Below are 17,008 nucleotides of genomic sequence, written 5' to 3'. Positions count from 1 at the left end.
ACGAGTGCTTCCCACATTTTTTTCTTCTCCTTTTCTGTTTATCTTTGCAAGTGCAGAACAGAAGACATTTTTCATTTCTGTGGCACCAAATCCCGCAGGAGTGCTGCAGCTCCCGCGGAGGATGATGATGATGATGATGATGATGAGGTACAAGGAGTTCATCAATTCAATGCATGCACACACCTGTAGGCATCAGAGGCTAAAGCTGCCTAATTACACTAATGTTACATTGTGCAGAGTGTGTGTGTGTGTGTGTGTGTGTGTGTGTGTGTGTGTGTGTGTGTGTGTGTGCGGTACATGGGGGAAAAAGTGAACTCTATCAGACATTTCAACGATTTCAGAGAATTGTTAGTGTTAATAACAGATAATAACCTTCACTAACAGGCTCAGCAGTGATCACACACACGGCCTCTGGCTGTATCTCCAGCATACAGACATAATTAGACTCAACAGTAATATCCCGGTGTGTGTGCTACAGTACGCTGAGCATTATAATTACATTACATTAACGGTGAACTGCAGGATTTCTTTTGTGTGCAGCTTCGACACAGGAGAATTTAGTACAGTATTTATCTTGGGGGTTTTGGTGCTGAGGATGTCACAGATAAAGCAGATCAATTTCCTATTATTCAGTATTATTCAAAGTTAGACTTTAATATCTTTAACCTTAAAGGAAATGATATTACACATATTAATTCAGTGATAAAGTCAAATAAAAGAGAAACAGACTTCGTAGTCCAAAGAAATCTGTCTTTCTCTCCTCGTGAACAATGATCGTATGGAAGTCTCGTCTGAATAAACTTTATTGAAACAGTCGAACCGACAGTGTTCTTTGTTTGAGTTTGGTTTAGGATCATACTCTGTATATGAACGGACGTTGCCTCAGGTTGATAATCAAATATAAGAGGTGGAGGCGTATGAAGCTGCGTGTGCATGTCGCTCAACGTGAGCAGCTGCAGTTTTTAGCACTTCAGTGTTAGCTCCAGTTATTAGCCACTTGATTTACACAGATTTACACATTCACCACCAGCTGCAACTCAACTGTTCTGACTGAGAAACCAGGAAGTGAAGACACAGTTCTGTTAATTCTTATTTTTTGCTTTTCAAAATAATGACATGAAAAAACACAGGATAACCTTTAAAGAACTGAACAATTAATTAATTTGGCTGAATGAAATAATAAAATGAAGTCGGTACATAGCGCACTGACAGTTAAGAAAACGCAGGTACTTTATTTTGACATTAAAATGCGTTCACCTCTCTAACGCGCCTTGTTAAAGACATTGCGGCTAAAAACAGCCACTCAGCTGCCAGTCACCCAGATGCCACGCTGGATGAGATCACACGTCGTGGTCTGCTCGCCACTTATGCACTCGCATCAACACCTGGCTGGGAAACAGAACATGCTGTTTCCAGCTCCGCACGGCGGTTTCAGTGGCGCTGTGCCGTCGGTGACGCGCCGAGAGCTGGGACTTCAAACCGAGCACAGCTGCTGTTCGGAACAGCAGCGTTAATGAAACACTGTGGTTTCTGCTGCTCGTGTTTAACAACATGGTGAAACACTTCAGGATGAAACCCTGCGAGGGAAGAAGAACCTCTGATATTATTTCATGTAATAAATGCAATATAAAGTCTTATAAAAGCTGTTTATTTAATCTCAAGTAATTGAAAAGAAGAAAGCGCTCAAAAGTGTAATATCCGTCTTTCATTGCTCCTACATTACATTTGATCTCTTTTATTTTCAAGTAATAGAAAATATAATGGTGTGCAGCCTGCTCACAGCACTGCCTGAGACAAATAACCGCACATTACACATTAACAGAATTAACATTCACTTGGGAATGCGAAGCAGCCGATAACCTCCACGCCGTCTGAAGAAAAAAAAGTTTGCAAAGGATCTGTTGTAAGAAAATACGTCTTGTTTGGAATCTTCTTGAAAGGAATCACGCAAAGTCCGCTCATCGATAATCCACATCCACAGCTTTTCCTGTCGTTGATACACATCAGTTCCTTTTACGGTCCGCGTGATGACGACAGATGACGGTACTGTACATCCAACGCTAACGACTTGTCCAGAAAAGCACAACAACTGAAAATACATGAGGAACATTCAGATTTGTAGCTCGACTCCAGAGGCGAAACGTCTGAGCGCGTTGACATTTTGCGTATTCAGTGGCTGCGGACAGTTTGTGTCGAGAACACAGGCCTCTACGCTTCCTATAAAAACCACGGCGCCGCTGAGAGCAGCGCTGAAAAACACCTTGAAGAGAGAGAGGACAGAACAGTACAGAGAAGTTTGCTTTGGCCTTTTTGCACTACAGAGACTCCTGGCACAGAGGTCAGCAGCAGGAATACGCTCCCGTCGGCTCGGCGCTAACACAAGCTCGGTCCTGCTAACACTTCAGGTGCTTCTTGCTGGTCATGTCGTTCCAGATGCGGTGCATCTCCTCGGGGGAGATCTGGTGCACGGTGACCACGCGGCGGTAGCGGCAGAGGCTGTACGCCATCTTCCAGTGGTTGAAGCCGCTGTTCTGGAAGGGGTGGATGCCCAGCTTGCGGAGGCACACGCCCACGTAGACGTCCTCCAGGTGCAGCAGCCGGGTGTGCAGCGACGTCTTGTATATGAGCTCGGCCACGTCCGCCGAGAAGACGTAGCCGGTGCCGGAGCAGAAGGGCGGGTACTTGCTGTCCGGGTACAGATCCCGGGGCATGTACCACTTGCTGCGCATGTCCCTGATCGGCCCGCCGTTGATGACGTAGCCGGTGAAGTACCTCCTCCTGGGCTTGGTGGTGGGCTTCAGGAGGTTGAAGAGGAGGTTCTCCATGTTGACGAAGATGTCGCTGTCCGTCTTGAGGACGTACTGCGCCTTGGGGCAGTAGGTGGCCACCCAGCGCATCCCCATCAGCGTCTTCAGGGTCAGGTTGTGGTACGAGTCGACGAAGTCCTCCACCACCACGTCGTGGAAGATCTGGCTCTCCTGCTCCACCATCTGGTTGAGGACGGGGTCGGTGCTGCGGCCCAGCAGGAAGAGCGTCACCACGCGCACGTCCGGGAACGTGCTCTCGTCGCCCCACGTCTCCCTGATGGCCTGGCGGGCGTCGAACTCCTTGTGCGTGGTGCTGATCAGGATGACGAGGAACGGCGGCTCGGCCTCGCACTTCTTGGCCTCGTTGATGAGGTAGCCGAAGTCGTGCGGGTTGAGCGCGCGCGTGCGGATGTTGCTGAAGGTGGCATTGTTCTGGTTGGCCTTGGACTGCCGGCGGACGGGGATGGTCAGCTGCCCCACGTAGGAGGTGGAGGGGCGGGACACGCTCAGGTACCACAGAGCGCTGGCCCAGCAAACCACCGTCAGCAGGTACAAGCAGGAGACCTTAGAAGGCATCGCTGGTCATTTGGCTGGTCGTTACCAGGGGCGACGGGGGGGGACGCGCTCGGGCCGCGCCTCCATCGGGGGTCTCAGATGCAGCGGCGCAGCTTGAGGCTGCCTCCGCAACTCGGCTGGCATTAATTTCAGATTCCAACACGGACTTGGCCTCAGTGGTCAGTGTCGGTGTCGTGAGTGGACGGCGGCACAGTGGAGGTGTCTGATCGTGTCTCTGACCTCACCCGGTCCCATCGCAGCTCGCAGGAACTCGCTCAGCGCCCGGCAACCGCATCTGGAAAGACAGAGAGACAGAGGCCACGCCGGTCACAACCACAGCACCACATAGAGATGAATGAAAAAAAAAGACATTGTTATGTATTCCTTATTGATTACAGCCGGTTACATCAGGTGAGGCAGGTGGTCGCTCCATCACTGCCTGTGATAAGACCGAGGGGGGGCAAATAACCCACTGATGGCGCCTGCAACTCTGAGTCCGACCACTTTCTGTTTGCAAATGCTGTTTATCTCCATCTATTCCCCTCCGGACCAGACACAGGCTGGCGAATCACAGCCTCTCTGCCAGCCCGAGGAGGAGGAGGAGGTGAGAGAGGGAGGGGAGGGAGGGGGGGGGGAGAGGATCAAGGCAGAGAAGGTGAAACTAAAACGTTCTCATGGGAAAAGATTAATATCCTCTTCCTCTCATCCTCTCCTCCTCTCCTCTATACCTCATTGTCAAACAGAGCATGCGGATTGTTACAGATTTTACTCAGTAATGAGCTTCTCCTTCGTTAGGCTGGACGTGGTGGAGCCCGACTCAGCAACTTCCACAGCGGCGGCGGGCGGCGGCTCTAATTGGTCACACCAACAGACCGTGAGGGGTCGAATTTAAGCTCTAAATATGGCGCATGATCACAAACCTGTGCATTTATCACAGCCCCATGCTGCACGCTTTCCCCACGATTTAAATGTCATTTTGCATTCAAAGCCAGTGATGGATAACTAATTCACAGCTTTTTTTTTTTTGCTTTTTTTTTCGGAGGGTGTTTGAAAGCCTAAACTAAATCTAATCCTTCTTTTCAAACAGACGTTTCTTTGCTACAGACATAATCTCTTTTGATGTGGCAGCAGCTCTGCTTTTATTCTGGAGAGGGAGATACTTTTTCTTTTTTTTTTTTTCCACCATGCATAACTGATCATGAACAAAAAAAAATAGAAAAGTGCTACAGATCCTATTAGAGATACTGAAATGTGCAAAGATGCTGCTTGCGCTGTGTTTTAAGATGGAAGGGTTGAGATAAAACCGCCTCATTCTTTTTATCAGACTCCAGTTTCTTTTCTTTTTTTTGTCTTTCGTCGTGTCTTGCGGGGCGCCACGGTTTCTTTTCATCAGGACTTTTCTTTTCTCTCTCCTCCTCCTCCCCTGATCCCACTATCTCTTCCCTCTCTTTCTGAAGCAGAGTCATCAATCTCACGGTCCAGTAGAATCCATCTCATCATGGCTGCTTTTCCACACCTCCTCCCTCTCCGTCCTCTCAATCACTCTCTGCTTCTCCACTCCACTGGGTGCTTGATCCATCTTTATATGTCTCACTACCTCCCGCCCGCCCGCCCGTCCTCTGCCTCTGTCTTTGTCTTTGTCTTTGTCTCTCTATCCTCTTTGTTGTCTCATTTCAAGTTTCCACCGCACTTGTTTATTCTGTCTTTACGTAACCCCAAACTACCTTTACTCTCTCCTTCCTCTAACTCGCCACAACACTACAACAACAACAAAATCAGACTCTCCAAATCCACTCCATCTTCCCCTCCTCCCCTCGCTCTGCCACAGAATCACTAAATCATCATCTTCACCTCCTCTCCTTGACCTCAGTTGCCTTCCTTCCTCTCTTCCTGCTTGTTTTTTTCCCCCCTGCAGTAGGTTGCCCTCTCAGAAATAACTGATATCCTCACAAAAATCCCATGACCTCACTTCTCCCGCTGCCCCCCCCCCTAGGAGCAAATTGAAAGACGGGCTGTTTCGTTTCATGCAGTCGTCGTGCCACTTTGAATTACATTAGCACTCTGTGGAGGTCGTGTGCTGAATATGTTTCACTTCCAACAGAATATCAGGACAGGAGATCATAGTGACTGATGTGGTGGAGTGTAGTGTAGTTCCTACAGTGGGAGGTATTCAGTGATATCAAGTGAAAGGTGGAAAGTTATAAAGCACGACCAAAACAGAGCTCACGGTGACCTGGAGCGAGATTTTTTGAGTGCGAGATAAGGCTATGAAAGGTTAAAGCGGTCTAACACTCAATCACACGAGGGGCCAAAATGTAAAACACAAAGTATGCCCCATAACAGATGAAAACTGACACTGTTTTAATCAGAAATATGAATTTGAACAGGCAGCATACTGCCAATTTTCTCAATTAAAATAAAACGAAATAGGAATAAAAGCTAATGAATGAAAACTAAAATAACTTTGATTTTCATTAACCGTGCCTTCAAGCAAAATGAGAATATATCAGATATGAACGAGCTGGTGATTGTGATTTCAGAGAAGGGTGTAAAAAAGAAAACAACAGAATAAAAAGCTTGTATTTAAGCCTGGTTTTCTCTCCCGTACCATTTTGTCCATGACAGATACTTGTGCAGATGTGTGCTCTAATCCAGTGGTTCTCAAACTTTTTTAACACAAATTTGACACAAATTAGACCACCGACCCCCCCATTGGACAGATTTTTGAAACAAACACCAGAAATACACAAATATTTGTTCTGACACTGAATAACGTCAATGTATGTTCAAATTACTACCAATGGCGAGGAATTTCAGGGAAAAAATGTGGTAAAAGTTGACCCCTCTAATCTATATAACTGTCTTGTTTCCTACTGCATTTCATGTATATTTATATATTTCTATCAATAAGTGAACTATAACTTTCTGAGTCAAGAAGATCACCACCACTCTGATAAACAGGCAGCTTGTAAATGAGCGTAGTTCAGCAGGGAAATAGAAACGGAATAACTCAAAAATACAACACTAAAGGAAAAATGGATATTATTCCTATAAAAAAAATGTATTTAAAAAAAAGTATAATAATTAGGGTTATTATTCATACCCATTCACAGAGCATGTTGCTAATCATCTGCTGATCTGAGCTGGTTGTCATGACAGCACATTGACAGGCCTATAGGGGGAGAGAGAAACTGATGGTAAGCAGTGGGGGAGCCGTGCTGTCAGTCTGCTGTACGCCGGCATTAAGTGCTAAAGTGTTTTGAATGTGTGCCCCCCCCCTCCTCTCCCCCAACAGGGAAGTCAATTTAGCCGCCACATACAGAGCTCTGCCGCTTCATTATGCCTCACACTCACTCCCAGACTCCATACCACCATTACCTTTGTGTGGAGGACGAAAATACTTTGGTAGAGTGATAAAACATCTGCACAGCTCTTCAACAGGGGAGAGTTTTAATCAAAACACTCCTCGCTCCCATCAATTAATCAATCAATCAATCAATCAATCGATGCATTGACAGGATATCTACTCCAAACACAACAACTCATGAATGATTTGTCGTTTAAGGCGATTTGTTTTTCTCCAGAATTCACTGACGTGTGGATTTATCTGCACGTGGTGTCAGTGTTATATTACTGTTATTGAAGTCATCACCTTGGGCTTAGCGAGGGGGCATTTTTCATTACAGTCCATTACGCCTTGTTGGAAGAATTATGAACCAGTAGGAATAAATCAAAAAGAATCGGAGCAGCCGGGGCCTCAAGTTGGGAACTAAATTAGCATTTCATCAAATCATAATCTATTTAAATCTTTCATATTGTTTTCACAACCTGCACTTCTTATCTGCAAATGAAGTGGACACCAGCTATTTCCTGCAAATACAAAGTGGCACCAATGAAGAACAGCCAATGAGCTCACAGCATGGATCAAGTCTCTCAGACTTTACACTACAGAAATTCATCTAAAACTACAAGACAACACAAACTATGATATTTCATTTCCCCTCATTAGCAAATCTTTGGCTGAGTGCACACTCGTCCAGTAACGAGTCTCTTAATAGTTACCGAATTATTGTTGCTGATATAATCTTCTGCTGATCAGTGCCAGCTTAAACTGAGAGGCTTGTCAGCTTTACCTGCTTATTTTCTATACGGTGTTCATTAAAAAGAAGCTTAGGGGACGTGGAAAAGTAGTAGCAGCTGTCACAGCAACTCTCAAAGGAAGGATCAAATATGGAGACACATCAACACAACGGTATAGAAAGGGAAGGTATAAATAAAGGTCCCATATTGTATAATATAACAGATGTATGGTATCTAAACCTCTAGGTTTTATATTAAAGCAGAAGTAAGCGATATTTTTGTGTTAATATAAGTCTTAAATAGTTATATCTTCCCACAGCAATCACTTACATAGAGTGTTTGGACCGAAACACGGGTCTGTCAGTCACTCTGGTCTGCTCTGAGCCGAGGAGAAAACTTCTCTCGTATCCTACAAGTTTTATCCAATGAGGAGAGAGAACGGCATGCAGGGCTGTGTGTGCAGCCAAGGGATGCGCGTGAATGTGGTGATGTAGGGACGAGGACCAATAGATCCATGACGAGGGCAGGAGCTGCTAACTCCATCGGCTGACAAGAAGTTATGGTGCGTTCAAGGCAACCCGTAACTCGTGTTTCTCCGACCTGTGAAGTCGTACCAGTTCGATCTGGTACGAGTTCACGGGTCGGAAGTTACGAGTGGCCGTTATAGTGACTTTCACAGGTAAAACAGGTCGGAAAAACACGAGTGGGTTGCCTGAAACGCTACAAAGTCTTAAGTCGTGACTTGAAGCTGTAATTTACGGTTTCAAAAGCCTGCCTGGAACGCAGCATTAGCCAAAATGACCGGATCGCTTACTTCTGCTTTAATACTGTGAAAGTATCAAAGCCTCAGTCAAAAACCAGCCGTTAGAACTTCCTGTGACTTTGTGATGTCACAACAAAGCAGCATTTATTTACCTGAAATCTGCAATATTTCAATTAAATCACTTAGAAAAACACTCAGCCAATCAGAAGAGAGACTCAGGAGTTACCTCCAATCCAAGACTCCAGTCTTCTGCTATAAAATTTTTTTAGTCTCTAAGCTCAAGACCATTTAAAAATATATTAAAATGTTAATGGTTTTCACTGCTGCTCCTGCTAATGCTGACGGCATTATCAACCAATTAATCAATAGAGAATAACAGCTTTTTAATAACTACAGCGTATCCATTACATTTAATTGTATTTTGTGCCAAATTGATGAGTTGCTTTAGGAGCTAAAGTATATATATATATATACTGTATATAAAAACACCATGTCATCACACATTAATGTAATAGGTTATATACTGTAGCGTTTCCCGCCTGGGGTGGTGACAGCAACGGTGTTTTCTTTAAAATCAAGTGACCACTGAAGGCCAAAGGGAAAAAAGCTCAGAGGCTACAGAGAGATGGGAGTTTGAGTCTCGTTTAATGTCGCCCCACATAATTGATTGCAGTCATTAGCGTGACCTTGCTCGGAGTGTGTGTGTGTGTGTGTGTGTATGTGGGGGGAGAGGAAAACACAGGCTGCACCGCGGTGGTTTAATAGAATGTAATATGTATAGTGTTGGATGGAGTTGCGCGTATGAGAGATGAGCTCAGAGGGCAAACACGTCTGCTAGGTGGGTAAATAAATCATATCCCGAGCGCCGGGGTGACATCCGACAGTCACGCTGCCTGCTTCAGATATTACACAGCCCGTGATTGGCAGATGAAAAACAAGGAAGCGGCGTCCGTCTCTTGACAGCTGTTTAAAGCAGAGCTGTCATAACGTTTGCTGTTGTTGCTGTTGTTGGCAAATTCTGCACGCGGCGGCCGCAGCGTTATGATGTGGTAATAACATCTGAGAGCCATGGTGACCTGTGAATGTCACACACACACAACACACAACACACACAATAACACAGCAGCAACAAAAACAATTTGGCGACTAATGGGGAAATGATATAATTACTTTTTTTGTGTCTCACGCTGGAGAAAAATGGACCAGAAGACAAAACATAATTGCCACTGTGACTCTAAGTGTGTGTGATACTGTCGCACAGCCAGTTCATTGTCAATCGCTAATATTGACACGGATATATGTGATTATTAAAACCTGTATAGGGACATCTGGCTACATCTATTAAATGATTTGCAATATTTGAAGGGTAGCCATTATTTGAAGCATCTGAAACCTAGATTAGGCTACATCGCTACGCCGGTACAGCTGCTGTGTTTATTATACAGTAGGCTCAAGCTGGAGGGGAACAGGACAAATAAAAGACAAGGGAAGATGTTTCAAAATAAAACAGGAAATAAATCTGACCTAAAAGCATCAAATGTTAAAGGGATAGTTCAACATTTTGGCAAACTGGCCCATTGCCATAATCCCTATAGTTTTAGGAGTAGGTTTGTTACCTTTACAGCTGTTTTGAGCTGCAGCTACAAGCGTCTCCTCCAACCAGGAGATGGAGATGGATGGAAGTGGACAACATGCTGCAGTATTTAGAATTGGACTGCAGCAACAGTTTTGTCCACAGTCTTACTGCAAACCGTGACTCAGTGAGAGAGCCTGGTATTGATCATATTGACACTACAGATGAGACATCTAGTGTCGATTGTATTGATGTTTTTAGGGTCGATCTGCCCCGCCCCGCCCTCAGTCACACACAAACACACTTCAGCTCTGTCTCAAAGTAGCGATGCTGCTGCTTTTTGAGAACGGAGCCGTTCCTCATGAATCTGAAGCATCTGATTCGGGAAAAAAAATAAATTAAACACATCCAACACTGGGAGCAGACCTCACGCTGACATCCGCTCTCTGCTGCCCACAGCTCGCCACCTTATCTCCAGCGCTCGCTGCTGAATATGCGATAAGCTCAACAGGAGGTTTCTAAACTGTCAGCTGTGGAGAGAAAAAGAAACACTGTCTCCTGTTCAGTGTTTGATCCTCTTTTCCTCCAATCTTCTGCCAAGTCTAAAACCCATTATGCCGGCTTCTAAACATTCAAAAGGGGAATTAATGCGTGAGGAATTAAAAGGCAATGGCCAAATTGGTTCGTATCCCACCTAATAACAAAGAAACACAATTGACATGTCAGAGCTGAACGGCTCCCAGCGAGGCACCGGCTATATGCTTTTGTTTCCTGGATAATAAAAGGCTGGATGATTGTTGTGCAGCGGCGCGGCCGTATAGTCAGTATTACAGGCCACAGGCTGGACACTCTGGGCTTAGTGCAAAACCTCTGAATGCAAAGCAGCTTAGGAGTGACAGAGGAAATGGGATATCAATAGCAGCCAACAGATTTGGCGGCTTTACAGAAGCCTGATGCTCCATCCCCACTTCAGTGCTGACTTGAGCCCAAACTGTGCTGGGGCATATCAGTCTGCGGCCAAGCAGCGCTTGCAGAAAATTTCTGTGTGTTTGTTTTAATTCGCTCGAGCTCGCCTCCGAGGACGCCATGATTCTGAAAGTGAAAACTTGCTTAAAGCCAGTTTAGTTTCCTCAACTTGAGAACAATACTTCCATTTGTTGTTGCTGTTGTGCTGCTGCTGCTGCTGCTGCTGCTCCTTTGGCTTAGATCAAGCTGAGATTTATGCACCACAGAGGCACAACAGCTGTCTTGTCATCATTACACAATCAGTGCTTTTCGCATAAAGAAAGATCATGGACGAGTGCAGGTGCATCTGGTTTGTTTTTGTCTTTGTGGTGGACCTCTATGAGAAACCAGGAGAACGTGCTCAGCCTGCTCAGCCTGGACGGACCCCGTGCTCTCGACGCGCAGCCGCCTCATAAATTGCAAATGACAACCTGATTCATGCAGGTAATACATTTCACTGTCCGACCGGCTCATACTGCAGTGATGCCATATTCAAGCTGGGTGCTGCACTGGGGTAAGCATGAGGGACGGTGCTCCGAGAGGAAACTGGAATTATGGTTTTTTACTACTAGACAATGTGATACAGTAGCAGCTGCTGAGGACAAACGGTTGACATCCCAGAAACGACTCGGGGTGTTTCCACTCAGGTTTTTCCTGCAGGGAGGTGAAGCTGAGAGCAGTTAGGACTGATAGGGAGAATGAGGTGGTAATAACCTTCACTGATCCAGCTGCAGAGGTCAGAGTTTTAGAGCTGGGATGAAATCTATCAGCTGGAGTCACAGGAGAGCTTCACCGGCCAACCAACCATCCATCCAACCATCCGCCACCTTGCCTCGCCTTTTTTTCTTCTTCTTTTTTTTTTTAAAACTTTTACATTATCCAGGGCACAGTTTTGCTGAGCACACACTCTCAGCACTTCAGCAGCAGACACACACACACACACACACCTGAGAGCTGCCGGGCGGCCCGGGCTTTCAGACACTGCAGCAGGAAGCTTCAGTGGTTGGTTAGTTAGTTAGTCATGCTCAGGAGTGACGTAGGAATTACAAAAACTGCTGCCTGGTATTGTGTAACCATGTTGTGGAGCTGTAATTTCCTCCATGCACTTGAACTTGAACGCATCACTGGGATGTCTATCTGTCTGCATGGTCACAGGAATCAACAGCGTGAAGGCAGGTCCTCCATAAAACGACAGCTTTAATTAGCATGTTGTTGATATTCACATCTTCCTACTTAATTAATCATCTTATTCTATATTCATTTTGATTTTATCTAATGGTATTTACATCCTTAAATACCTGGTTTTGAGTGGAGATATATTATCATTACACTATTGACACACTGTCCACAGCTTAATGACTGAATATGCCAGAGTTTTAAGATGAAGACATTTCAGAATCAGTCACATAAAATCATTTACAGCATCAACTATTTATCATCTCTAAATGTTGCTAGAGGAAGGAGACTATTGATCTACAGCGTTCATCCTCATCTGGGTAATGAGTGATCACAGAGTTGACTCAGATCTGCTTATATAGTTTATATAACATATTTAAAAAATGCACCAGCCAGAGTTTTTATCAAATCAATGAAATATGAACCAATCACAGCCATTCTTCATCACTGAATCAGTCATCACAGACAAACCTTCTGACGTCCAAATCATTTGTTCATTCAGCTTTTCCAATTTCATCCCTAAACGACCACTGTGTGTAAAATGTGCTATTTAATCAACTACCTTTGGTTTTTGGTTGCTGTGTTGATTCAAAATAAAAAATAACATCATAATAATGAATCATGCTTCCATGCACTGCAGAGCAAACTGAAGCCTTGTTCAACGACGTGTTAAACTAAATGTCCAAAAGTCATAACAAGGGTCTAATGACCAGATATAATAGGCCATTTGTTTTACTCCAGGTGGACCCCCTCCTGCATGTTGGAGCGATGACACGGCTCACAGAGCCTCCGACACGCGGCCCCGCTGCTCTGGGCACATTTTAAAAGCTGGTGCATTAGAAAACAGCTCAGCAAGAAACCTGGTGTTAGAGTTAAAGTCTCCTCATGGGGGCTGCTGGACTCTGTCAACACAAATCAACTAGACCAGACATTAAAAGTAGTAAAAGGATGAGACTTTAACGCTGAATAAGCAAATTCATCAGAGGGAGTTAGAAGTTTTACACGGTTTGATTAAATGAAGTTAGATATATAAGTGGAGTTTATACAGTAGTGCATCATGTTCACGGCTCTGTGCTGCCTCCTCTACATCAAACCAATAATCATAATCATATCAGACTTTTACCTCCATTACAATTAATGAACTATTTTAATTTTTTAACCCTTTTAGATACGTTCTCTTCTTATTCATATTGTGCAATGTGATTTGGTTCCATGAGATTAAACAGAGCGGAGGTGTCGCTGTCTATCCATGTTGTGCCATTCACCACAGTCTGGGAGCTACGACTGATAAAAACACTAGAGTTTCTGTTTTAAAGGCTGGGAAAAAACCTTCATATTTAGAAAAGAGGTTGAGTTTTATTCTCCTCATGTCATCAGTTCCAGTGGTTCTCTAACTTTCTCATTTTCTCACACGGCAAAACAGACACAAACGAGGCCATGTGATAAGATATTTAGTTCTGGTTTTATCACAGGGAGTGTTGAGACGTGGATGAAGTTGCTCTGAAAGGGGACAGTTGGTGAACACTGTGGCCTTGCACCGAGGGCGAGGCTACATCCAGACTACTAACATTTGAGTTGTCCGCAATCCAACGCCTACATCTGAGACTTCTGGGAACACCACTGGACCCATTTTAGTTTGGAGAACTCCGGTCTTTTAAGTCGGTACGTAGCCTACAAACAGAAAGTGAGATCACAGGAAACGGTGACGTAAACACTCTTACTGACGGGCTCCTATAGGACGTCCAGCTACATGGATAATGAATTAAAAGCTTTACTGAGCATGAGCTGCTTCCTGTTTGTGATTTTACAGGTTAGGGTTCAGGGTTGTCATTTTGAAACGACAATACCTGGCAGCAGAATTAAAGTGATGCATTTAGGAATCACAGACTTCATATTCAGAAGCATCTGCTCCTGTACATGACGTGTCCTCTCCTCTCAGAGGAACCTTTGTGTGAGACTGAGAAACAAACCGAGGAGACGATCGATACAGCAGCAGCCTGCAGTGTATACACACAATGTAACAGCAACCTTTCAAGTCCGTCTCTTTGACCCCCCCCTCTCTCCTTCCTGTGCTCTCTCTTCCACTTCAACATTGACCTTAAACCTGCAAAAGTGTCCACAAGCATCTTGGACACTAAAAGCACCAGCTGCTGTTGTGAGACTGTGATGAGCCTGTAACTTGTCAGCTATTGATCCCACTCTGGAGAGTCCCTCAGCGTGTCTCGCTCTAATGTTATTTCCCCTTTCTTACATCCATCAGCAAAACAATGCGTCACACTTCCATAATATTGCGTGAGAGAAAATCTCCAGAGGAAGTCTACGCACATCTAAAACCACAGAGTGAAACCTGACGACAGGCAGACACATTCCCTCACAGCTGAAATATCCAGATCGACACCTCTGAGTGATCACCTTTCTCCCACCGTGCTCCTCTGTCCATATGGTGGCAGCAGTTTCTATGGGAACAAAAAAAAACAAAAAAAACAAAACAAGCCCCAATCCGCCAGGCCACTTAGGAGCCGATGGAGCTGCATGTGAATCACGTTGTTCACATGAAGAGTTTCACTCCAAAACCGAGGCGACCGCCAGTCAGAAGGAGAGGCCCTTCAGATCTGGATGGGCGAGGACCAGGATTGAGATGAGTGATGCCCCCCCACCACTCCCCTCCATCACCCCCCTCCATCCCCCCACCTCCCTGTCTGAACACAACTGGGTAATTTCAGCAGCACTTAGTCAAAAATAATATCACTTTTTTTTAAGTACACCCTTGTCACTACTCTGAGGACACTGAGCATTATTTCCTCTCACTGAGCTGAAATTAGTGGATTGAATGTTTTGTGTGTTTCATAACAACAGACAGAAAATAGAAAACAGTTTGGCTGTCAGCAAATATTATACCTTTCTATATATTTCTGAGCTACAGCTACAGCAATAGCTATTTATTCCAGTTGAAAATACTTCATTATGATTGAAGGGTTTAGGGCAGTGTTTTTCAACCTTGGGGTCGGGACCCCATGTGGGGTCGCCTGGAATTCAAATGGGGTCGCCTGAAATGTCTAGTAATTGATAAAAAAAAATGACTGATAGTATTTTTTTAACTAATTATTATTCTTATATAAATATCATGATTAAAAACACCACACACAATATTAAACAACTGTATCTATCTATCTATCTATCTATCTATCTATCTATCTATCTATCTATCTATCTATCTATCTATCTATCTATCTATCTATCGCTACGATTATCATAAATTCATCCTGCAATTTACGTACATTTACCAATTTCCATAGCATCTTGATTCATTGTTCATCTTGATGCCGTCTTTAATGTGTTTCTATATTCATATTGGTGCAGAACTACTTAATCTCAGAGAGGTTTTAGAGGTTGTACTGTACCTGCTGTGCTATCACAGAACACACAGCAGCCTGTGCTAATGTTCAGTCTGTCAGGATCAGTTGTTCTACAATATAAAAAGACTTGTATAAAACAATCAGGTGTTATTTTTAATGGAGAAGTGCTTGGAGCTGCTGGATGTGAAGCCACATGAGTCATGACAAGTTCTTGACCCAAAGCTGTCACTCAAGTCTACTGCTGGTCACCATGGCGACACACAGCTGGCTATCTCACTGGCGTCCACTTAATCACTGTCCAATAAGAGTCCACCTGCAGCAGCCACGGAGTGCATTCATATCACACACACACAGACACACAACTGCAGGTGAGGTGTGTAAACAGGAAGTGGATCGCACATCTGCTCACACGTGCAATTTTAACACACACACACATTATTCATAGTCATTTACAGAGGGAAACATCTGGAAGGAGCTGATGCAGTGCAGTGTGTGTTAGGGGTTGCACAGACTAGTCGACTAATCGACTAGTCGACTTTACTGCTCCACAATGACGTTTTGAGCTTGACGTCGACTAGTTGCTGATCATGTAACAGTAGGCTACAAGAGTAGCGGCTTGAAACAACAGCTGAGTGCGCTGAATGAAAAAAATACGAGCGCCGTCAAGCTGGATGGAACGAGCGCGTACCAGACAGGAAGTCGGACACAGAAAAGGCGAGAGAATCCGGTCGATTTTCAAAATAAAATAAATGATGATTAAGTTTGCTTGTCCGCCTAGATATTTGTCAGTTGCGTCTGCACACAGGACACACATCCATACACACAGCGCTAGAGACAGACCTGTAGCCTACAGACGGGTCGATGTTTGACCGGAGCGGAGAGAGCAGGAGAAGCTGCTGCCTGACACCAGCCAAGCGCCTGTGAGGCGCTGCGCTGCCGCGGCCAGTGTGTCGGGCTGTCGGCAATTTAAAAAAATAAAAAAAACTCCGCTCATATCGACAGCTTTACGTCGCGCACAACGACAACCAACAACAGCAACAACCAACCAGAAAAAAAATGTGAGTGAAACTGTGAGTGAGCAGGACTTTGATGGTGACGAGGCCTGTGTGTCGTTTTCCTCCCTAATTGTTTAACGGACCTACAGTATTATCTTTTGCACTTGTATAGGAGTGCATGTTACAGAAAAACAAACTTATTTACAGCTTGTTGTTTATAGGCTAAAGCTGCTGTTCTGTGGACTCATTTCTGTGCATGAGCGTCTGTCAGTGAATAATCTACAGATTGTTGCCAAGCTTTTCCCTCCTCCTGTAATTTATGATGGGAAAAATATGAATGACGTCATCAGCGACTAGTCGACGTCGACTCGACTTTCATAACATTAGAGTCGACTTTTAAAAATCTGAAGTCGTGCAACCCCTAGTGTGTGTGTGTGTGTGTGTGTGTGTGTGTGTGTGTGTGTGTGTGTGTGTGTGTGTGTGTGTGTGTGTGTGTGAGCTGCAGAGGTGGAGGAAGTTATCGTGAACACCATCTCGGCGCTGGCAGACAGGCCGGGCGCTGAACACATCCCATTATATAGCAGGAGCGCAGACAACTGCACCTGTCGAGATAACACACGTAACTCCGGGCAACAGTGGCACACAGCGCAGAGGCAGAAACACACACAGACACACACAGGCACACACAGGCAGAGGTT

At 44.8% G+C, this 17,008-nt stretch overlaps 1 protein-coding gene across 6 annotated transcripts in view; it reads right to left on the bottom strand.

Annotated features, from left to right (window-relative positions):
- Positions 1 to 1,632: 1,632 nt before the first annotated feature.
- LOC310999363 (beta-1,3-galactosyltransferase 1-like) overlaps positions 1,633 to 17,008 on the bottom strand; it is a 107,636-nt gene continuing 92,260 nt past the window's right edge. For all 6 annotated transcript variants that reach the window (XM_083989753.1, XM_083989755.1, XM_083989756.1 and 3 more), the window contains one exon: positions 1,633 to 3,657. In XM_083989753.1, coding sequence (XP_083845879.1) covers positions 2,394 to 3,383 — 990 coding nt within the window. In that variant the 5' untranslated portion in view covers positions 3,384 to 3,657 and the 3' untranslated portion in view covers positions 1,633 to 2,393. The remainder of the gene's footprint in view (positions 3,658 to 17,008) is intronic.

The sequence above is a fragment of the Trachurus trachurus genome (genome assembly GCF_905171665.1).
Source record: "Trachurus trachurus genome assembly, chromosome: 2".
Taxonomy (NCBI): Eukaryota; Metazoa; Chordata; class Actinopteri; order Carangiformes; family Carangidae; genus Trachurus; species Trachurus trachurus.
This window is presented reverse-complemented; position numbering and strand designations above follow the sequence as displayed.